This window comes from Syngnathoides biaculeatus, chromosome 21 (genome assembly GCF_019802595.1).
Source record: "Syngnathoides biaculeatus isolate LvHL_M chromosome 21, ASM1980259v1, whole genome shotgun sequence".
NCBI classification, from domain to species: domain Eukaryota; kingdom Metazoa; phylum Chordata; class Actinopteri; order Syngnathiformes; family Syngnathidae; genus Syngnathoides; species Syngnathoides biaculeatus.
Window position 1 is genome coordinate 3,839,935 of NC_084660.1, and position 22,617 is coordinate 3,862,551.

General features: G+C 47.2%; 3 protein-coding genes across 6 annotated transcripts; 2 read left to right on the plus strand and 1 right to left on the minus strand.

The window, feature by feature from the left end:
- Positions 1 to 809: 809 nt before the first annotated feature.
- Positions 810 to 9,481, minus strand: gba2 (glucosidase, beta (bile acid) 2). 2 transcript variants are annotated; one of them, XM_061808731.1, is made up of 18 exons: positions 9,341 to 9,481; positions 8,818 to 9,224; positions 6,978 to 7,069; positions 6,767 to 6,882; positions 6,389 to 6,607; positions 5,396 to 5,635; positions 5,212 to 5,314; positions 4,969 to 5,122; positions 4,766 to 4,891; positions 4,368 to 4,552; positions 4,175 to 4,279; positions 3,989 to 4,096; positions 3,343 to 3,494; positions 3,142 to 3,248; positions 2,619 to 2,764; positions 2,247 to 2,362; positions 1,892 to 2,083; positions 810 to 1,433 (listed from the first exon to the last, which is right to left on the minus strand). In XM_061808731.1, exons 2-18 carry the CDS (start codon positions 9,009 to 9,011, stop codon positions 1,215 to 1,217), a joined length of 2,574 nt encoding a protein of 857 aa, XP_061664715.1. In that variant the 5' UTR covers positions 9,012 to 9,224; positions 9,341 to 9,481; the 3' UTR covers positions 810 to 1,214. The 2 variants fall into 2 exon arrangements, with proteins under 2 accessions (XP_061664715.1, XP_061664714.1); XM_061808730.1 differs by having other exon boundaries at positions 3,142 to 3,272.
- A 291-nt stretch (positions 9,482 to 9,772) lies between these two features.
- rgp1 (GP1 homolog, RAB6A GEF complex partner 1) lies at positions 9,773 to 12,462 on the plus strand. Of its 2 annotated transcripts, none has more exons than XM_061808732.1 (9): positions 9,773 to 9,912; positions 10,205 to 10,320; positions 10,479 to 10,612; positions 10,685 to 10,768; positions 10,855 to 11,004; positions 11,299 to 11,445; positions 11,519 to 11,646; positions 11,795 to 11,972; positions 12,050 to 12,462. In XM_061808732.1, exons 1-9 carry the CDS (start codon positions 9,907 to 9,909, stop codon positions 12,271 to 12,273), a joined length of 1,167 nt encoding a protein of 388 aa, XP_061664716.1. In that variant the 5' UTR covers positions 9,773 to 9,906; the 3' UTR covers positions 12,274 to 12,462. The 2 variants fall into 2 exon arrangements, with proteins under 2 accessions (XP_061664716.1, XP_061664717.1); XM_061808733.1 differs by lacking the exon at positions 9,773 to 9,912 and adding an exon at positions 9,918 to 10,061.
- Positions 12,463 to 13,336: 874 nt separating this feature from the next.
- On the plus strand, positions 13,337 to 21,989 carry pik3c3 (phosphatidylinositol 3-kinase, catalytic subunit type 3). Of its 2 annotated transcripts, XR_009793347.1 has the most exons (24): positions 13,337 to 13,654; positions 14,090 to 14,278; positions 14,356 to 14,499; positions 14,669 to 14,798; positions 15,597 to 15,683; positions 15,784 to 15,879; positions 16,149 to 16,220; positions 16,302 to 16,406; positions 16,614 to 16,706; positions 16,796 to 16,981; positions 17,322 to 17,452; positions 17,592 to 17,673; positions 17,870 to 17,937; positions 18,007 to 18,112; positions 18,192 to 18,308; positions 18,511 to 18,642; positions 18,731 to 18,859; positions 19,208 to 19,277; positions 19,346 to 19,410; positions 19,723 to 19,807; positions 19,885 to 19,959; positions 20,222 to 20,390; positions 20,461 to 20,607; positions 21,047 to 21,989. XR_009793347.1 is itself a non-coding variant. In XM_061808633.1 (23 exons), exons 1-23 carry the CDS (start codon positions 13,590 to 13,592, stop codon positions 21,059 to 21,061), a joined length of 2,628 nt encoding a protein of 875 aa, XP_061664617.1. In that variant the 5' UTR covers positions 13,337 to 13,589; the 3' UTR covers positions 21,062 to 21,989. The 2 variants fall into 2 exon arrangements, 1 of the variants encoding a protein (XP_061664617.1); XM_061808633.1 differs by having other exon boundaries at positions 20,222 to 20,607.
- Positions 21,990 to 22,617: the final 628 nt, after the last annotated feature.

Genomic DNA, 22,617 nt, shown 5'->3' on the forward strand with positions numbered 1-22,617 from the left:
TATATAACGAAAAAAAATTTGAAATTGAATTGAAAATAGACGAGATGATTTCTTTTATTTACAACAAATATATCATTCTATGCAAGCAACATGTAGTGACAGGCAAAACAATTCAAAAGGTTGATTTTTTTTTTTTTTGCTAGATTGCAGAAAGATGACATGATTAACCTGTTTGTATGACTCTACTCAATGAAGGTAGGAAAGCACGAAGTCAGTGAATTTGCAAAGTGTGCTACATCCCATCCATTTTCTGAGCCGCTCAGCCTCACAAGGGTCACAGGAGTGCTGGGGTCTATCCCAGCTCTCTTTGGGCAGGAAGCAGGGCACACCCTGAATTATTTGCCAGCACATAGACACCGAAGGGGGAATTTAGAGTCTCCAATGAATGTTGCATATTTTTTGGGATGCGGGAGGAAACCGCAGTGCCCGCCTGGAGAAAATCCACACAGGAAGGTACGGGGAGAACATGCAAACTCCACACAGGGGGAGGCTGGGATTTGAACTCCGGTCCTCTGAACTGTGAGGCCAACAATCTAACCAGATGCTCCACCATGCTGCCTGCTACAACTCTATCAAGGGGTACAATTTTAGCCCATGCCTTATTATAAATGAATACGTGGTCCTTGTAGATTACAACAATATTTGAATTCTAGTCGTGGTGTGAAACGTTTGACCACAACGTTATAGAAATGCTGAGGAAAATATGAACGCTTGTCGCCATCTGCTGCACGAATGCTTGTATTGCAATTGTGGGCACACAAAAAAAAAAATCGCTTGTGATGAAAAACAACAAACACAAAATAGCCATATCATCCTTGACAGTAATTTATTCAGGAGGATTGTTGTAGGTGCGGGTCCAAGAAAACATTTAGAAGTGCAGCTACCTTGATATGAGAAAAGGTGCAACATTCGTATGCATAAAAAAAGCACGTTTCGGTAACTGTATATTATTATTTAGGACAGTATTCAAATAACTGTAAAGGTTATTTGAAAGCTCAATTTACAAGCACCTGTAATAATAAAAAGAAAAACAGTATTTGCATAACGACGTGCAAATTGACAAGGTGTCGGAACACACGGGCTACGATTTTACACCGCCGGCATCTTAAAAACGGGAGGGGAAAAAAACAGAATTCAAATAAGGCTATGACCTTCAGGCTGCAGACAAACCTAACGGATCAGAGTTGGGATTTCCAAAGGGTCCTGAGGGGAGCTCATTGACTTGCACCTTCTCCGCCCCCCGCCTGGCGATCATCACGCGAGCGGCTGAGAGCCAGCTGCATGGCCCAAATGCTGAGCGGCCTCATGTACGCCAGCGAGCGGTAGATGGCCTTCTCGCAGTAAGCTTCTGGCGTCTGGAAGGCCATGCCCAGCCTCTCCCACACCACTCGGTAGCAGCCCTCCGCCGTGCGCATCCCTTCAGACAGCATACCCTGGGGTGGGGGATGACATCAGAAAGGTTTGGGATTCACGGAAGGACTGAAGAACAACCAGGATCGTGTTGATGAGAAGAAAACTGCTTAAGAGACATTGAATGCCCTGTGGGAATTTTTCTTCCAAATTTCTGGCTGTTACGGACGTCGCAATAAATGACCCATCTTCTTCATATGTCTGGGCAAAGAGACGAAAAAAAAACCCAAAAAACTTCCTAGCCTGGCTAAACGTTTTCCAGAGCTTATTAAAATGGTGGCAGGTGTGTGCAGACTCCCATTGAAAAAGGATGCGATTGGTTCATTTTGAACACAGCCGCATCCCCAATGACAAGAGGGTGTGCACACTTTCTTCGTAATCCCTTTAACAAGCAAAAAGTAACAAGTGCAAAAGAAAGTAAAAAAAAAAATCAAAGTACATTAAGTACAGTATTGGTACTTCCCACTGCTGCCGTTTTTACCTCGTGGATCATGGTGGCCGCCAGTCCGTAAACCACGCCGATCCAAACCTCGTCGGACTGGACGCTGGAGCGGTCCACCGCGCCCTCGGGCCGCATGCCGTTGACGGCGCCCATCTGACCGCCGGCGAAGCTCATCACGTTCAAGTCGAAAACGGTTTGGAGTGCGGCCCGGATGTTTTCTCTGGGAAAAACCTAGACGGGGGAGGATAGGGGGAGGGGGAGAGAGAGAGAGAGAGAGAGAGAGAGAGAGAATGCGTCATCATCAAAATTCCAACTTCAGCTGTGTAATTGGTCACCATTGGCCACACACTGCAGCCCCTGTGCAACGTGTGTTGCGTGGGATTTAGTCGGGTACCTGGAAGTCTCCTTCTCCGAGGCCAGACGCCCTCAGGAACCAGTGGCCGGCACACTGGTCGGACATGACGCTGTTCGAGAGGTCTCGCTCACTGCTGTCGTAGTTGTAGTACTTTCCTAAATGTAATGGGCAAGGTGCACACATTTCAGGGTTGTAAACATTAAGAGTCCGTACAAAACAAATGAGATTTTAGGATAATGTAAAACGAATTTGAAATGATATTAGTGAGTTGTCATCATGCTCAGGGGAGTTTGAAGGGCTTCAAGTATTAACCCAGCCACTTCTAACGACTCGAAAATAAACAGTGGCAGGTGAGGATTGTTTTCGTAAATGCGTGGAAATAGCGAGGGTTCAGCGGGTGTTGGGTCTTACCGTTCCACAGTAGTTTATCAAAAGCGACGCTGCCTCTGTCCAAGATGTCTCGATAGCGCTGTTGCGCCGCCGCTTGGTTGTCGAGCAGGCTGGCCATTTTGCACATAACGCACAAGGAGGCCAGCCACAGCCCGCCACAGTACGCACTGAAAGGTAGAATGAATTGGTGGGACACTAAGACGACGTACAGCAAAACCCAGCAGAATCTCAAATGAACATTGCACTTGGTACGGTTGAGTCTCAGCCCGAGATGGAAAATCCCCAATTTCCTGTTTTTGTCAGGGGTCATGCTTTTCCTATCATGGCTTCCTTCCCTTTACTCCTACTCCCAGCTGTCCAGTACAGACACAGAGGCCAAAGGATATACCGAACAAGTTTTCCCGCTGGAGTTACACGTCACCATACATGTCCCCGCTACTATCATGTATAATCGCAGATTTCTCGTGGAACATCTCTGCCCGTCTGTCCTGGAAATTTGCAGTTCATAGCGAGTGATATTAAGTATTTAAAAGTCTCCTCTGACCTCGGTCCAGTTACTGTCCAGCCGTCATAAGTCTGGTCAGGAAAGCCAGAGTTCTCGATCAGGCCGTCTCCGTCGAGGTCGAACTCGAGTTCCGACTCCATCACCGCCTGGCGGAGCGAGCGCAGGGAATACTAAACCGCCGCTGAGCCAGGAATCTTGTCGTGGTTAAAAAAGAAAGAAACAAAGCAAGGTCAGTTGTACCTGGCAGATGGGCCACATGTCCCGCAGATACTGCTCGTCCTGGGTCAGGTGATAGTCCCTGTAGACCTGCAGGACAAATTTTAGGTTCAAGTCCTTCCAGAAGGCGGTGTCATGAATGAGATAGGCGTTCACTCTTTGCCACGGCTCGTCGTCTAAAGTGGAGAAAAACAAACAAACAAAGAATAAAAGACAGCGATGAGTGTTTGCCAAACCTTCTTGATTCAAATCACATACTTTACATAACAACAAGCCAATGGCACATTCCAAAAAAATCCACAAATAAGTGAAGGGTTGAAATAAAAAGCAGGAATCTTTTGCGTGTGTGTGTGTACATAATAAAAGTTCATGTTTCTAAATTTAACATTCAATGCTAATATATATATATCAGGCAATAAAAGGGCTGAAGAGAAGAATCACTGCACTAATTTTTTCACATGGTTAATGATTTTTTTTTTTTCCCCTCAATGAAGTAGAATACATTGGTTAATAACAGTCCAGTTGTCTAAAAATTCTCATTTTTGTTTTCAATGCATTTGAAATGGCTACTTATTTAAGCACAGTTTGAGACGATCCTTCTATGTACGATGCAAGCGTATTTGAACGTTGGTCATTGTCGTTGTACTTGGAGAGTCCTCCTTGGGTGTACCTGGATCTCCAATGTCGTGAGGCACCACATTTTTTGCCTTGACCGCGGCGTACTTGCCGCTCATCAGATGCAACCTCTCTGTTAAATCCTGCTGAACGACACTGCCGGCTGAGGGGAAATTGAAATTAGACAATTGAGTCACCACCTCCCGCAAAAAACAAAAACAAAAAACAAAAGAAATCATACCAATGTCATATTGCATACTCAAGGCAAGTTTGGGCCAAAGCATGATAAGTGCAAAAGAAGCATAGAAGTGCACGTCGTACGTGTTGTACATTCTGTACTCTTGACCTGAGAGAGAGAAAAAAAAAAAAGTGCATGACATTTAGCGCGTAGGGAAATGGCTTGAGTGAAAGCGCCGTCGCGACGTCGAATTCACCTTCGAGGTAGGCGAAGCGGCCGTACTCTTTGATGACCGCCGGCTGAGCGGGCAGGCCGCCGTCTTCGCCGCGCACGCCGCCGCTGACGTCGGCGTCCTCGCGGAGCTCCGTCCATACCGTCCCCCCGTCGGCCACGTAGTACAGCTCGTTGAACAAAGCCGACTTGTACCAGGAGGGGAGGGAACTGCGGGTGGGATTGGCACACCGGGAGTCTCAAGCTTTGGGAGCGGAACGTCACAGGTGAATCATCAATCGCATACAACGAATACGGGGCCCATTCACTTTTTGAAATGATCATTTAGCAGAAGAAAAAAAAAAAAAATCCAGACTGTCACTCTTTCCCTTGATTACAATAAACCAGCCAAATGATGTGGAGGAGCAACGTGGTGTGACGCACCTGTCCCGCAGTACGCTTGCTTGCCACTCCTCGATCTTCTCCTCCCAGACTTTGTAGTGCGCCAGGGCGTAGTGACTGAGCGAGGGCGACGCGTCCCCTTCGCTCCCAAAGTAACGAGTGTAGCGCCTGGAAGCCCAATCAGATATTTTCTTTTTAACTCAGCAGCAAGGAGACTTATCGTACGTTAGTAGCGCCTTCTGTACCTGTGGTGCTGCGTCTCTCGAGACCCAAAGGTGATTTTGGGCATGTCCCACGCCAGACAGAACTCCAGGGTGTTTCTGCGCTGAGGCAACACGGAGCAGCCAACAGCCAGCGCCGCAGCCACCTTCTCTCCTTTGGGTGTCGGTGGACTGGAGCCTGGAGGGGCGGGCAGAAAAGACGCGTTTTTGGGTCGGTGGTTCTCCGCCAAACGAGTGTTACTCTTGCGCTTGGTTTGTGCCGCCGACCCGCGGGAGAGTCCAGGCGTCCGTCAGTGATTAGGTCGCTCCACAAGCCACAGCAGGTTCCCTTTGGACTGAACGCAGTTTGATGGCTGACTTCCCTGTTTGGCTGGGGGGGGGGGGAATGAAATGAAATAAACTTACTTGGATTTTGCAAGTGCAAAATTTCCACTTGAGTTGAATATTGAACCTGCTCTTGAGCTGCGATGCATAAAGTGTAAGGGTTCACTGCTGAGGAATGATGCAGTAACACCCCAGACACAGCCTCCCCCTCCTTTTCAAGATGAAATGGTTCATTCCAGTGGCCCCCACCTTTGTCGTCCTTGTGCCCGGACCCATTGACCATCGTGAACATGATGGTGACGTCCAGAGCGAAGTCATTCTTGTTCTCCACGTCCCAAACGAACACCGCCACCGGCAAACAGGAGTCCTTCCGGAGAGTCGATCTTACTTCAGGTTTACATTGTCAAAAATACTGTCATATTTGCGGCATGATAGTTTGCCAAACCCCCCCCCCCCCCCACACACACACACGGCATGATAGTTTGCCAAACCCCCCCCCCACACACACACACACACTACACACAAAATGTACTTATTAGTTTTACATTCACTTCTGTCATTAAATGTTCATCGATTTACTGTAAATAAAAGAAGATCAAATGTGTACTATACAAGGAACATTTTCAAATGCATTTTGTAGATAATTCAGATGATTGCATATCTGATTACATTCAGATTCATTTTTTTAATTATCCTGTGTTAATGTGAGTTGCTTCACTACGTGGAACTGAACCCTTGCAGTCTCTTGCCCTAAAGTGACTCGATATAATTCTCCACTGTTAATTTGAAATAATGTCTTGTTGATGAACAAAGAACGAAAATATCTGACCATCAATTACTCAAAAGAGTAATTGACATATAGATCGATTATTACGATAATCATTAGCGGCAGCCTGACCTGCGTTCCGAATCAGATGGATGAATTATAAATAATCCCACGCCATTCTTTCATTAAATGAGCAATGAGCAAATACAATTTAAAAATGACAGTTAATCATTATTCAACGACAAAAAACAAAACTATTTTACAAACGAACTGCCCCATTTGTCCCTTTTAAAATCAAACGTGAACCCTTGAGCACAAACGTTGACCCCCACCCCCCCCCCGGGTCCGGTTTACCTGGTAGTCGTGAGGAATGACGGGGGAAACCTGTCTGCAAGTGAGCGTGACGTTTTGCCCCGGCAGGTGGTAGACGGTCCAGGCGCGGGGGTACAGGGCGTGATAGAAGGCATACTCGCCGCAGAACCCCCAGTTCCAGCCTTGCAGCGTCGGCGGGCGCTCGACCGAGAGCACCTGCTGGTAAACCGTTTGCCCCCCGCGACGCAAACACACGGTAAACTGGGAGAGACAAAAAAACAGCATTCGGTTGTTATTACTTGCAGTGTAGATTAGCGATGACCAATTTTGCTTAAATCGGTCGCAGGCTATTTTCGTCACTCGAGCTGTCGTTGGGATTGCGCAGGGTGGACTTATTCAAAATGTTCTTTTCCAGTCTACCTGATTAGCTGCGACAGTCTTGTACTGATACATCCCGGGGGTGAGCTGCCACCGACAAAACTCCCCCCTCCAACCTCTGGTGATAGTCCCTCCTCCGATACCGCCGAGGGGGGCACCTGCCGAATCGAGTCGAGGGAATACATGTGTTTTCGAAAAATGCGCGCGTAAAAGAAATCAAATGGTTTTTCAAACTGGTTCGGCACGAACCCACCGTATATCTGCCGCAAAGGCTGTGCGCGAAACATGTCGATGAACGGCGCCTTCCTTTCTACCTGCGTCTTCTTGTACCACCATTTTAAATACCTGAAAGAGCACAAATGCATCAGAACTAATAGTACAGTCGAAGCAGACTTCTACTTAACTGGTAGAAGAAGAACATTTCATTGTATTGCTTGGACAGATCAACAAGTCTTTGCTCATTAGGGTCGGGGGGTGGGCGGAACCCCATCCCTGGGCTGGTCACCAGCCAATCACGGATAAATCATTTTTGGACCAATTCAACTGGAACGATTTCCTGCCAACAAATCTGATGAGCGCTCACAATGTTTGGGAATCGCCGATTTAGTGACTTCTCAGGCCGGCAGGCTACAGGGTTGGAGTCATTTAGTCCAAGCAGCCTCCCGGAGGGACGATATCTCTCAGCTGGCCCGGGGAAAGGGAAAAGTCTGGGTATCCCTGCTCAAGCTGCGGCCCCCGCCACCCGACCCGGAGAAGCGCTAGAAGACGGATGGACGAGTGGCCAAAGATGTATTTAATGGCCCACCCATGTGCAAAGGGATCATTTGGCACGTGTGACGCAAGGCCGCGGCGGGCTACGCCGCCCGTTCTTCCGCAGGGTCGTCAGGGCACACGGACAGGGACAACGATTGTCACCCTGATCTGGATCGAGGACAGCAAGCCACAAACGATGACGTGAATCTAACCTTAGCGCAAACATACAGGAAAACTGAGGAATACAAACTTGCATATACTCAACACCTGCCCCACCCCCGCTATAGAGCCGATGTTTAAACCACGTTTTTTTTATGGGTTTATAGAGTATACCAGCGAGTCCAAATTCCGAGAGAAAAGAAGAACTGGCAGGGACGGTCGAACAGAGCGTGTCAAATAGCTTGAAGCTACAACTCGGGAACCCTTGAAAAGCCTGTTTCAATGGACATCAAATTCAACTGTTTAAACAATACAGGAGTGGAAAAACTTGGCATGAGGGGTAAGATACAATGAAAAATATTGTTACACGGTCTCTTGATATCAAGATTTTTCACCTCTCACAGAGGGTTCGGGAATAGTGGGATTCACTGTAGTCTCATTGAAGTGGTTGACGTCTAGTCACGATATTTAATATGACCGTCTGCCATGCTCTCCAGTGGCTGCACTGTATAAAGTCTCTTCTGACAAGCGGCCACTGGAGCAATAATTAACAAATGTTCCCTTGGCAACAAAAGCCACCACACCCTGTACACTAGGGAGCGTTTTTTTTTGTTTTTTTTGTCCTCGAGATTGCAACATACGCATCGTATACACACGACCGCCGTTGAACCAGCTTGGGGGGAGCTTCTTGTGTATTTTGCGGGAAAAGTGAAAATATATTGTGCACGATCACTACCCAGTGTTGTCGCAAAACCAAAATCCTGACTTTGGCCAGCAAAGCAACCCGATACGGATGCTGGAATGATATTAGCATTAGGCTAGGACCCTTCGGTTCAGCGAAGTACCGTGGTCTGGTTGAACATTTTGCTGCATGATCGATCAGATTGATCAATGAATAGACAAATAAATCGACAGATTCCTCTATTTTCAGTAGCCAAGAGAGAACATTTCTGTTTTGTTATTTTCTGCAGGACAGCAAGAGTGATCTACTGACGCGTTGGGAAACTTTTGACCCGAGGTATGTGCTTATGTCTATTTGGAGGTCGCCTTGCCTCACCTGGGCAATGAGAAAGGATAGCGACATCACACAGGAGCAAGCCGTGCAGTTTGAAAAAACAAAACTACCTAGATTATCTTCAAAGACCATATGGGCCAGAGTTACGGTAAAGACGTGAAATCACCTGATTCCAAGGCCAGTGTGCTCCACAATGTTCGCCAGGGACACATCCTTTGCCTGAAAAGGCCTCCTCTTCTCCTTGAACTCATGGGCCAAGCAGATGCGCCACCCAGCCAGGGGTACCCCGTGCCCCATTTCCTTGGGCAGGTACCTGCTCATGAGCTCCGCTGTGGATCTCTCCCCCCAATCTTCAGCCATTTTCAAGTTGTTGTTGGTTGGTTGGTTGGTTGGAGCAGGAAGCAGCGAGATGAAGCTGTCACTCCCCTTTGTCAAACACAAGTTCGTTGGGCCAGGGGCGAAAAGCCGATCAAGGCGCCTTTAGGTTGGAGCCCCCAGGGGCCATGATGAGGGTTACTCAAACGCACATTAGCGACCGTCCTTCTCGGGGCAGCCTTCATGTCACGGCGACATCTAAAATGAATCACAAAACACGACATGAAAAACGCTTCCGTCACGTCTGCGTCGACCAAACCCAGCCTTGAAGAAGCTCGATGACTATCAGCAGCTGGCGAATTGATATTATGTACCTTGAATCAGCAGCGGGAGCGTTGAGCTCCGAGCAGAAAGCGGCTGGGTGTGCTCGGCCAGCAGGCAGGAAGTCACGACGGTGTCGGACAACAAGCAAGAAAGCGAGACCACCACTCACGGCGAAACCATTTTTAGTCCGGAAATGGGGGTGTAGGGGATGAAACCCGGCGCCGTCACAACCGTTCGGCCACGCCGAATTTGACCTGCGTTGCGCCCACGAATACGTTTTAAACCTCCGAGGCTAATGTCAATAAATGACGCATAAAATGACACCCCGTAAAGTTACCATAGCAACATGCCGCCTGTAGTGTGTGTGTGACGGGAGGCTCTGCTACGCCATGTTTGTTTTTTTTTTTTTGCTGGCCAACCGAAAACAGTTGTTGTAGTCCATCGGTTTTCTTTTTGATCTAAATTAGTTGAAGTTGAATAGAGTGATTGATGTCGTATTATTATTATTTTTTTCAATACATGAACTATATGCTTGCTTTATTTTTATATTTACTTTCACCGTCAAGAGTTTTTTTTTGTTTTGTTTTCATGCCGTCGTCCAACCAGGACACTCGCAATGGAGGTAAACGAAGCTAGGTCCTGATAAAAAAAAAAAAAAATCGTTTCTACGTACAACATACGGCGATGTATGAAGAGGTTAACCCGTTAGCTTTGTAACTCGGACAAAGGGAACCCATAAAGTCCGAACGAAAGCTCTCTCCGTGGGACAAGGTGTGTGTTTCAATTCAGTGGGATGTAGCATCTCTTACGTTAGCATAGTTTAGCATGCTTGTGTGTACAGGCTGTCGTGTGGGATACTGTTGGATTGTCCTCCGTGGTTTCATTCGGATTATTTGTCGTGTTCCTTCATCCAGATGATCGAGGTGGTGGCCTCGATGGCTCGCGGTCCTGTATTTCTGGCCGGGGAGCTGATGGAGTGTCTCATCACTTTCAGGAACCCCATGACCCACTTTTCCACCTCTGGGAGCAGGTAAATTGGAATGCCGTCACAAATGTTCACAATATCTATTCACAACAGTCCGGTGTTTATCATGGCTGCATCGTGTGAATTAGCTTGTTGCCTTTTTTTTTTTTTTTTTTTTTAAATCGTTGTGATTCTCAAGTTTGTTTTCTTGTATTATAAACCAGTGAGATGTTGGCGTGGGCCAGTGCTCAGATCCACTGCCAGTTTCACGCCAGCGAGAGCAGAGTGAGTCTGCCAAGCCGGGGAAACAAGCAAGACGTCCAGGTCGACAGCGAGACGGTCCTCATTCCGAGCAGAGGTCAGTGAGTGAAGACGCAATACAAGACACCGTCTAACTTTCTGTATCTGTGCATCTTCCCGTCTTTACCAGGTGAACGAGGCCAATGTGTTTTGGACACGCCACCCAAGATCCTGTTCTGTGACCTGTGTCTAGATCCAGGAGAGAGCAAAACTTGTCAGTCATGAGATTCAAACAAGACTTTATGTCTTTGTTTTTTATTGGTTTTGTTTTTCGTGATGCGATCTTGTTTTGTGCCGCAGATTCATACAGCGAAGTCGTACCCGCCGACGGTCCCCCCAGTTTCCGCGGCCAGGCCGTGAAGTACGTCTACAAACTGACCATCGGCTGTCAAAGGGTCAACTCTCCCATCAAACTTCTCAGAGTGCCCTTCCGGGTTTTAGTTCTGCAGGGTGAGAACAAATGTGGTGGATATGTGCCCTCTTTACCAGTGCAACCATTTAGCGGTGACACATTTAAGTGAAATTGTCTACCCTGAACTCAACTGGGCTGAGAATTATATCCTCCAAAACTGTGCAGAGCATACAGCAAAAGTCACATCTATTCTCTCTGGGTTGAATATGACTGAAACTTAGCAGGCGACCGTCGCTGGATCCTCTTCATCCACTTTTTTGGTGACATTTTTGTTTGGCGATGAGCTCTATCCCACGGCGTGTAACCGCTATCCACTCCGTTCTGATCTCCAGGCATGCCGGAACCCACGTTTACTCAGGACGAGGAAGTTTCCCCGTCGAACCCGTTCCTGGAGGAAGAGGAAGCCAGTCGGAGGGACGCGCGGCCTTTGGAGAGGGCGCTCGACATGCTCATGATTTCCACGTCGAGGCGCTGCCCGCGTGAGTTGTCCTGGCTGTGGTCCAGTGCTTCTAAGTGACAAATAGATTCATTTCTAAATTTGACCTTCTCCAGACATGTTCAACATCACCAATATGCGAGGGAAAGTGGCAATGTTTTGCATCTTCAAGACTCTGTACAGGCTCGGAGAGGACATCATCGGCACGTTCAATTTCTCCGAGGGTGACATTCCCTGCTTGCAGGTACTTTCGCAGAACGTGACATTTGCCTGATGGCTGTACCTTACTAAATAAACCCCATGAAAATTGACTCAGCAGGGTATCAAGTCGTTATTGCCCTCTGCATAAAAAAAAAAAAAAAAAAAAAGTTGTTCATTTCTCTTTTTGCCAGTATTCCGTGAGCCTCCAGAGCGAAGAGGAGATACGGCAGGAGTACCAGCGGCGCCCCGGCCAGCCTTTCAGTGTGACCGGTCACGGACGTCACCTGGAATCGTGCCTGCACACGGCGTCGAGCCATTTCTCCCTCCCCGTCCCGCTCAACGTCACGCCGGGCTTCGGCACGGACATCGGTGAGTTCGACGACCGAAGCGAACCATTTTATACCCGGCAGTCGCGCGGGATGAAAAATCCGACTGGAACGTTCCAGTGATCTTGAGGTGGCGGCTGCACTTTGAATTTGTCACCGCTCGGGACCCCGCCGAGCCGCCCGTCGTGCTCCAGAACGAGTCCAAGGCGACGGTGTGGGCCGGCGCCGAGCACGTCGAGGTCGACACCTTCAGCTGGGACTTGCCCATCAAGATCCTGCCCACCAACCCGGCCTTGGCATCCTATGAGTCGCAGTTCACGGGCACCAACAGCATTAACATTTGACCGTGTACCAAGATGATTTAAAAAAAAAAAAAAAAATGGTGACCCTAAAAGTTTTCTGTACATGATTTTTGATGTCGCAAGAGCCATTTTAATGCAACTCATTTTTTTTCTAGGCTAAATGCTGATTGCATACCTCCAAATGAATATTATATGTTAATACATCCTAATAAAAGTCTGATTGAAATCAGACACCGTATTGTGGTATTATTTAACATAACTTCAATCTCAATTTCAGTAATTTGGAGGACTGCCATTCTTCCAAAATCGACATCTTTATTGGTCTATCTTCCTTCCTTTCATAAACCCCTTTCATTCAGATTTTTCCTTTCTTCTCGACTTCATTTCATAATTCCTTCCTTCCATCCGTGTTCCTTTTGCAGCCTTCCTTATCCATTGTTTACTACCTTCTCACCTCCCTCCCTAGTTTCTTTCATCCTTTCTGCCTGCCTTAATTCCTTTCATCCCACCTTTCCTAGCCTTCAATCTTGCCTTCCTCCTCCGTCATTAACCCCCTTGTGTCCAGTTTATTCCCTACATTCTTCACCTCCTTCCATTTTACTTTCCTTCCTTCACACATCTTTTCTTCCATCTCTCTCAATCATCTTTCTTTATCCCCTTTGTTTCATCCGCCCCGAGTCTGTCAATTCCCTGGCTTTCTTCTGTCCTTTCAGACATCTTCATTTCTTTCCTTTTCCTCCTCTCAGTTTTTCTGTCCATCCCTCAACTGTTCTGGTATCATCATCCTATCATCCTTGTTTCCTTTCCTTCAGCCATTCTTGACCAAATAAATACATCTGGAAATTACGTTTTTACGTTTGGCTCCCCGTGAATACTGAAGACGCAAATAAACGAACAATATACGAGGAGTTTTCCAAACAGTTTTATTCGTATTGCCCTTTAAATTCAAGCGTTTATGTTTAGTGTTTACCCGGAAGCCAGCCTTTTTCTCCACTTCCTCCACAGTTCTCCTCGCTAGGGATTCTAATCGAGCCAAAGCCCCGTCGATCGTCGCTTTGCTCGACATTCTGCACAGAGTCGCTTCGGTAGTTGCTTGCCTTAGTCTGGCAACAGATATCATTCACTTCCGGGGCGTCTTGTAGTCGTATAAAAAAAAATAAACAAACAAACCACGGAAAATCCTCCCAAAATTACATATTTGCCTTTAATACACATTTGCGATATATTAATTGAATCTATGTAGCATAAGAGCATTTGGAGTCTGTCTGAGGCCTTGTAGCAAAACAAACCGCTCTCAGGAAGCGAGTGAGATTTATGAACGTTTTTTTGATCCGATTCTGGCTCATCTCCGCCGGAAAATGGACACGGATTCGTTCAATTATGTTTATAGCTGCGATCTGGACATCAATGTGCATCTCAAAATGTAAGTCGTGTCTTTAAAATGTGGCGGAGGGTAATTGGTGTCTCGTGACCTGCTCGTGATTCCCGACATCTGACTTGTCATATTTGGACTTCTTTCTTGTTCTTTCACACTGCGGCACACTTAAAACATCGAGCACATACATGTAAAATTTCAACAACAAAAAAAAAACTACGGTGTTTTTTGGTGACTTAACATTGCATTTTTCTTACATGGATGACAAATTTGTGTCATTTTGAAAAGCGAGGACCCATTGGCATCGCGAGGTGTTGATGTGGGTGCCGGGGGGGCAATAAAACTTTACTATGAACACATACTACCAGGTACATTTTTTTGGGGTGGGAGTTAAGCACTAATCTGTGCTAGTAAATTCATAATTAAGTTTCATAAAGAAAAACACTTAACTAAGCGTGCATGTATGTGTTGACGCGGTATCAGAGGGAGTTTGGAAGGCAAGCGTGAGCAGAAGAGCTACAAAGCCCTGCTGGAGGATCCCATGCTGCGCTTTTCAGGTCTCTACCAGGAGCACTGTTCAGATCTGTACGTCACCTGCCAAGTGTTTGCCGAAGGGAAGCCTCTGGCCCTGCCGGTTCGCACCTCCTACAAGGCCTTCAGCACGCGGTGGAAGTGAGTAGCGAGTCCCGAGATGTGGCGGTCGGCGAGCGCAAGTGTTCCACAAATGACCAGGTACGACTGTCTTCCAGTTGGAATGAGTGGCTGCGACTGCCGCTCAAGTACCCGGACTTGCCCCAGAGCGCCCAAGTGGCCCTCACGGTGTGGGACATCTACGGCCCCGGTCGGGCCGTCCCCATCGGGGGTACCACGGTCACCCTGTTTGGCAAACACGGGTGAGTTGTGGATGCTTTTCAGTGTGAAAATAGGTGAGCAAAACTTTCCAGCGGGAATTTGCTCAATTGAAAAAAAAACGCAGGAGTCTGATCGTCCAATAATCCGTTTTATTGTAAACTGTTGGACGGATGTGGGAAAAAAAAATGACTGACCTCCACTGTGCCGCAGAATGTTCAGACAAGGAATGCACGACCTCAAGGTTTGGCCAGGTGTGGAGGGCGACGGCGCAGAGGCCACCGCCACGCCGGGACGCACCAGCAACAGTCTGACCGAGGACCAGATGGGCAGACTAGCCAAGGTATTTTCTTTAGCCAGACAAAGAACCGTAAGCCTCTGCCACCAAGTCTTTGCCCTAAAGCGCCATATTGTTCTAGGGCCCCGATCTGGAGGTACTCGGCGATGTGAGTACGAGTGGGGCGGTTAGCCGTGTGCGTGCGTGACGATGCGGTCAGGGTTCGCGGACGTGCACCGTGAATTCTGACTGAAATGAACTTCGTGGGCGTGTGTGTGTGCGCATGAGCCTCACATAGGACAAAATGCAGCTTTGTTGCAAATCAAAAGTATCGATCTAATAAGAGTGGATTGCTCAGAAAAATCTGTTAGTTATTAGTATTATTTTTAAAGGAGCTTCCGTCGCTCAGAGTGCATTCCAGCTTAGGTGCGCTGCTTGCACTAACAACATCAGGGACGTGAAGAAAAATCAGAGGGCTCTTTTAAATATTGTTCTCGTTGTTTGCTTTTTCTTTAAGCGAAAGAAGGGACAAAAAATGGATTCAAATTGGGGCGACAAAATTGGGAATATTATTTTAAGGCCCTAGAGGAGTGGACAAACCCTTATAACTTAAGACTGCAAATAATATTGTCCAAATAATTGATGGGAAAAGGAGATTTAATTCAAAAATGATTTGATGTCTACTTATTAGTAAGTTTAGCTTAACGTCAAAAAGCCCCATAATTCAGTCATTGCAGCTCGTTTTAAGATGACTTTTAACCTCCATTTTTGCAGTGTTTACGTGCGCTAACAAATATCGTGCAGCATTTCGTTGCTGCCGCCCGGCACGACCTCGGCCTTGAGTTCGCTCTCTTCCCCACGCAGCTGACCAAGGCCCATCGGCAGGGCCACATGGTGAAGGTGGACTGGCTGGACCGCTTGACCTTCAGGGAGATCGAGATGATCAACGAGGTGAGTTCTTGACCCAGTTTTGACCACACTTACACGAGGGAACGCGACATTTGATCCGGACGTCTTGTATGTGATTTTTTTTTTTTTTTTTTTTTGCCAGAGCGAGAAGCGCAGCTCCAATTTCATGTACCTAATGGTGGAGTTTCCCCGAGTGAAAATGAACGACAGAGAATACAGCATTGTCTACTATGAAAAGGTGGGCTACACTCCTGTTAAGGAACTAGTTGTAAAGTGATCCATTTGGACCGAGGGACAGGCTCTGGATGTCAGGAAGGAGCTAAATTGAACCTGCAATACGGAGGTGACGTGTCATTTTCACCAGATGCAGGTGCGCATCCACTTGGGGCGTTGTTGGAAATCAAAGCATCCTTTAAGCCATTTCATTTGAACGGCAAATTGGATCTGAAACTGTTTTGGGATAATAGTTTGCGCACAGATGGCGGACTGAAGAATTGTTTGTTTCAGGATGGAGACGATCCAGCAACTGTTCTCCCCAGCAGTGAAATCGTCAAAGTTCCCGACCCGCAGATGGGGATGGTGAGCGGCGCATCCGCAAACGCGCACAAGAAAGATGCGGTGGCTCGGTCGTAATTGCGTTTCGCCGTTCGCCCACCGCAGGAGAATCTGGTGGAGAGCAAGCATCACAAACTGGCCCGTAGCCTGCGCAGCGGGCCGTCCGACCACGACCTGAAGCCCAACGCGGCGACGCGGGACCAGCTCAATGTAAATTAGGTCACAAATCCGTGTGTCATGCAATCGAGCCGTTGATTTTTGACAGACAATGAAAAACAAATTGTAAAGCCAAGAAACCTCTGAAGCTCCCTTATTGGGAGCCAAACTGCCGCGTGACCGCAGAGTGATTTCTGGGTCACATCATGCGACCGATTTAAACATTGAAATCCAATTTCTTGCGGGTATATCTGTCAACAGATCATCGTGAGCTACCCTCCGACCAAGCAGCTGAGCTCAGAAGAGGAGGACCTGGTGTGGAAGTTCCGATACTATCTCACCACTCAGGAAAAAGTGCGCTCCGACTCCTCCGTTCCGCCGTGCTTCCCCCCCCCCCCGCCCCCCCGTGGTTACAGCTCCTCTTTGTCCTCTTCTGTCGACAGGCGCTGACAAAGTTCCTCAAGTGCGTCAACTGGGATCTTCCCCAGGAGGCCAAACAAGCCCTGGAGCTGCTGGGTAAGTGGAGGCCCATGGATGTGGAGGACTCCCTGGAGCTGCTGTCTTCACAGTTCGCCAACCCGTCGGTGCGACGCTACGCCGTGGCGCGGCTGCGGCAGGCGGACGACGAGGTAGTCGCTCAAGAAGAACAGTCCAGTCCAGTCCAGTCCATCCCTCTGATTCCTGAATCTTCTGCATTAGGAAGTTTTCGTCGCGCGCTGGGGTTGAGAAAAGTAACGATCCAATTTGACAAAACGATAAAGATTGAGAAACGGAAACATACGGTGAGGGCAGAGTTCAATGGAATTACAGGGACTGAATCATTTTGCATCATTCGAACCGCCGTTGTACGCAACGTTGAGTTTTTTTGGGTGATGTAAAATATGTGGCTTGGCTCTTAAAAGTTGGGAAATACTGCCTTCATCTTTGAAAAATGGAATCTGACGGCCACACTTTGTTTCTCCTCTGCAGGACCTGCTCATGTATCTTCTCCAGCTGGTCCAGGCGCTCAAGTATGAGAACTTCAGCGATATCCAAGGAGGCCTGGAGCCGGGCAGCAAGAGAGACAGCCAGGGGCTTTCAGATGATTCCGCACTGGACAGGTGCCTTGGTGCTGGATTTGATTATTTTTCTTTTACAATACAAGCCACTCGCGTGGTTGGATTTCTGGAGATTAGCGGCCAGGATGGTGCGGACCGGCTATTGCCCGGCGTTTTGACGCTGCGCTTATTGTTCGCGCAGTTCGCAGATCCTGGCGGTCGCATCTGGAGCCCTCGCCGCCCAGCAGAAAGGCAAAGAAGGAGCAGATGGCGACAGTATCGAGGTAAAATGGGGAGGGGCTTTCGGGGGCTCGAACATGCAATGCACATTTTTCTTGCATGCTTTTAAGTGAGGAAAATAGCAACTCAATAATTGGGCACATTCCAAAGGCTTGTAGTAATGAGAATAACTCGGACTCTTTTGACACGGCTTCCATCCAATACGACATTTTTTTTTTTTTTTTTTTTTTTTTTTTGCAGCAAGACCTGTGTACATTTCTCATCTCACGCGCTTGCAAGAACTCGACACTGGCCAACTACTTGTACTGGTACGTGTGTTAGCTTGTGCCCGCGCCCGCCGCATCCATTGACCCGAGACTCTTGGCATTCCCCCTCAGGTACGTGATCGTGGAGTGCGAGGACCAGGACACACAGCAGAGGGACCCCAAGACCCACGAGATGTACCTCAACGTCATGAGGAGGTTCAGCCAGGCTCTGCTTAAGGTGCGTCCGAAGCGATGACCAAACTCCGCTCCCTGAATCACTGCCGCCCTTCCTCTCACCGACCGTCTTCCGTCTTTAGGGCGATAAGAGCGTGAGGGTGATGCGCTCGCTGCTCGCCACCCAGCAGACCTTCGTGGACCGCCTCGTGCAGTTGATGAAGGCCGTGCAGAGGGAGAGCGGCAATCGCAAGAAGAAGGTTCAAAATCACAGACTGTCCAAACTTAATTAGTTCTCGAATGGTGTTTTTTTTTTTTAAATATATGGAACATCATTTTCCTATCAGGAATCATCTCATTCTGGGGGGGAAAAAAAATACTTGTTGACACCTCTCAACTTTTTCCGATCTCGGCAGGGCTCGTAAATCAACGTCTGTGTAACGCTTGTGCGTTTGCCTTCAGACGGAGCGGCTGCAGGCGCTCCTGGCCGACAACGAGAAGGTGTACCTCTCGGAAATCGAGCCCATCCCGCTGCCGCTGGAGCCTCAGATCCGGATCCGAGGCATCGTCCCCGAGACGGCGACGCTCTTCAAGGTCCGGGAAAAAAAGGCTCTCTTGCAGACTTGTGGTCCCCCACCCCCACGTCGACGACGTCTATACGTGTCGGACTCTCTGTTGTCAGAGCGCGCTGATGCCCGCCAAACTGATCTTCAAAACGGAGGACGGCACCACCTACCCGGTGATCTTCAAACATGGCGACGACCTGAGGCAGGATCAACTCATCCTCCAGATCATCTCGCTCATGGATAAAGTACGTTTTCGGGCGTCAGATTTGGGTCGCGTAAGAACTTTCAAGTTTTTAGCTTTGCGTCCCACAGACGACAAAAGCTTTTATTGGTAGATAAAAAGATATTTAAAAAAAAAAAAAAAAAAAAGGTATTAGTACTCTTAGTAATTAAGTACACCCAACCAAGTGATTTTTGTCCATCAGTCGACAGCTTTTAGCCAGCTGTTTGACAAAAACGTATCATTAAAAACATGCACGCTAACCATAAATCATTCTTGTTTCAAATTTATTTGAATTTCTACAAACTGTTGTGTAATTAACCAGTGCGGTGTTCATATTTACATGCGGTTAAGCACCCTGAATATGTTTCAGTTGTTAAGGAAAGAGAACCTGGACCTGAAGCTGACACCTTACAAAGTCTTAGCCACCAGCACCAAGCACGGTAACTATGGCAACGTAGGTCAAAGGGGAGGCTCACCCGTGGATTGTTTTGATGTTTTCGTTTTTCAGGTTTCATGCAGTTTGTCCAGTCGGTCCCGGTTGCCGAAGTCCTGGCGACTGAAGGCAACATTCAGGTCTGGGCCATTCACGTCAAAAACCTGCGACGCAAATGCCGCGGCGTGAGAAAGAGACAGCCGAGAGTGTTAGAGATTTGTTCTCAAGCCGTAACGGGGAAAAATTAACGGAGCAAATGGGGGAAGAGCAAGACCATTGATTTGTGGGGAGAAAATGGGGAAACTTCTGTTCGGGTGTGTTTGGTTTCTGCACAACAGCGTGTACAAAATGTCAAGGGACGGACGGTTAGGGTTAGGTCTTCCTGCCAGACGGGATGTGTGGCTGGGATTGGTCAAAAACTGCGAATCCCAACTCCGTGTTGTGTGGCTTAGAGCTTCTTCAGGAAGCACGCGCCGAATGAGAAGGGGCCGTACGGCATCAGCTCCGAAGTGATGGACACCTACGTGAAGAGCTGCGGTGAGTCCTTTCGCGTCTTTGGGGGAATCGGAGACACAGCGCCCCGGGGCCTCATCGCGCGTTCCGTTGCATTCCAGCTGGTTACTGCGTCATCACTTACATCCTGGGTGTAGGAGACCGACATCTGGACAATCTGCTCCTGACCAAGACTGGTATGGGAAAGACGGTCCCCGCCACCCACTTTTGGCACACGTCTCTGAGGATCAATAGAAATATATACAACTATGAGTACTGTTATGTTGAATGTGTTGCTCCGCCGTTTGTGTTCATATATTAGCTGCTAACAAAATTCACATGCCGCTGCACCCTGGCCCCGCCTCTTAAAGGCACATGTCCAACACACGAGTACCACAATACGGACAGTATTTCCTTTACATTTTATGGTGATTTTTTTTTTAATCCTTCCTTCTCCAGGGAAACTCTTCCATATCGACTTTGGCTACATCCTGGGCCGCGATCCCAAGCCGCTTCCGCCGCCCATGAAGCTGAGCAAGGAGATGGTGGAGGGGATGGGGGGCATGCAGAGCGAGCAGTACCAGGAATTCCGGAAGCAGTGCTACACGGCATTCCTGCACCTCCGCAGGTACTCCAACCTGATCCTCAATCTCTTCTCCCTGATGGTGGACGCCAATATTCCCGACATCGCCCTGGAGCCGGACAAGACGGTCAAGAAGGTGCAAGACAAGTTCAGGCTGGACCTGTCAGACGAGGAGGCCGTCCATTACATGCAAAGTCTAATCGACGAGAGCGTTGGTGCCCTGTTCGCCGCCGTGGTCGAACAGATTCACAAGTTTGCTCAAGTAAGTGACGGGTTCTTTATCAGCCTTTTTGCACAAACCGCACACGCGAATATTTGATGCACAAAACCCCGGTTGTAACTCAAATTCGTCGACGCCACGGACAAATGTAGAACCACCTCAAAACGTGCGCGTCGGCAAACCCCTTGAAGGATCAGCTTTCGAAAAACAGGAAGCGCAACATATTGAAACTGTGTTCATTGATCCAACAACAACCATATAAATTGGTTGTTGTCCTAAAAAAAAAAAAAAAAATGTAAAATTGACACTTTTCTGCCGTTTTATTTCAATGCAAAATATCATCTAAAGATGGCTTTTAACAGTGCGAAGATTTTTTCCAAACATTCAGCATGACAACTGAGTCCAAATCCACCTCATCTCTCGTTCTCATGTCAAGAATAACGTGTGTATTTCCCCCCCCCCCCCCCCCCCACGTGTTAAGTACTGGCGTCGGTGAGCGGTGCAATGAGGCCGAACCTGATGGACCCGAAGAGAAAGAAACCACAGGAAAAAAAAAAGGAAAAAAGGCCGCAAATGGACTGCAAGATTGCTGCAGATGAGATTTTTTTTTTCTTTTTTTTAATCCTTGTAAATATTATGGTGTGTTGTAATGAATGGATTAAATGAATTAGCGTCCGTTTCATATAATCTGGTAGAATTCTTGAAAGCAAACACAAAGGCCCCGGGAAAACATTTTTCCTTTTATGAAATTCAAATGAAACAGTCAAGCATTTCAGAAATCCATTGTTAAGCAAAACATAATGATAAATTAATGACGGGTATTGTTCAGTTGTGTTGAAAAAATATGTTTCACACATTTTGCCAGGGTGAACGAACACAACTCTTCATCTTGTCGTCATATGTGGCGCTCGCTGTCCGAACCCTCGAATGAAAGTGTACAGCTTTTTCTTAACCGCTAGATGGCGACATTTATAAACTGGGAGCCCTCCCTCCCCCATTCTTCCCAATGCCAATTGATAATGCCCACATAATATACGAAAATTTTGCTGACATGCATATGAGTTATGATCCGTTATCCATGAAAATGTCATAATTGTTTTGAAGAAAAGAATGTTCTGAAGTCATGTTTTTCAAACTTTGAAAACGAAAATGTATTTTCAAAGTGAAGGAGTTTTCTGCAAATGCCGATGACGTAACGATATCCAGTACTGCATTTTTCTCCCGATGCTTAATATTGTTTTCAGTGAAAATGAACACAAGTGTGTTCTTGGCTTTCTTTTCCTGGTTGTTTGTCTTTCAAACTGTCTCTGCCGTTACTGCCACACTCATCATGTTGTTGCAATACACAAGAGGGATCTGTGCTCTGAAGTGCATTTTGGATGCACTCAATACCAGACAGCAAAATAAAATTTCTGAGATATGAAAGAGTAAGTATGAATTTGTGAAAGTGCTGAATTATTGCACGTCTTTACTGTTCTTATTGTATGAAGACAGGACTGTACTGGCCTTAATAACTTGTTAGGACAAAGCATGGGAGACATTTACTCGTAAAAAAACAAAAAAAACAAGATGACAAAAGAAAAAACAAACTTTTTTGTCGATATTGTTCAAATCACACGAATGTGGCCTATAACTTGATCACATGATATAGGCCTGTAATCAAAGTATTTGTTTACTGGTGCATTGTGGAGCATCGATCCAGATCTGGATGCCCCACAACGCTTGTGTCAACATGCAGCTGATTTCAGCTCTCTTTAATATGAAGGATCTGATAAAAAAAAAAAACAAAAAAAACCTACATTCCAAATCAAGGGGCCAGCACAAGCTGATCTTGTTTATGAAAGTGATGCATTTGGAGGCAAACGGCACCTTTCGGTCCAACTATTTCTACTTCATTAGGATTTCTTCCGCTTGTGGCCTGTGACACCATCACGATCAGGATGCTGCCATTGAAAAAAAAAAAATATATATATATATATATTTTTTTTTAATTTTTATTTTTTCTGTGCGAGAGGACACACGGCAATAAGGGAAAAGTCATTGTATATCTTT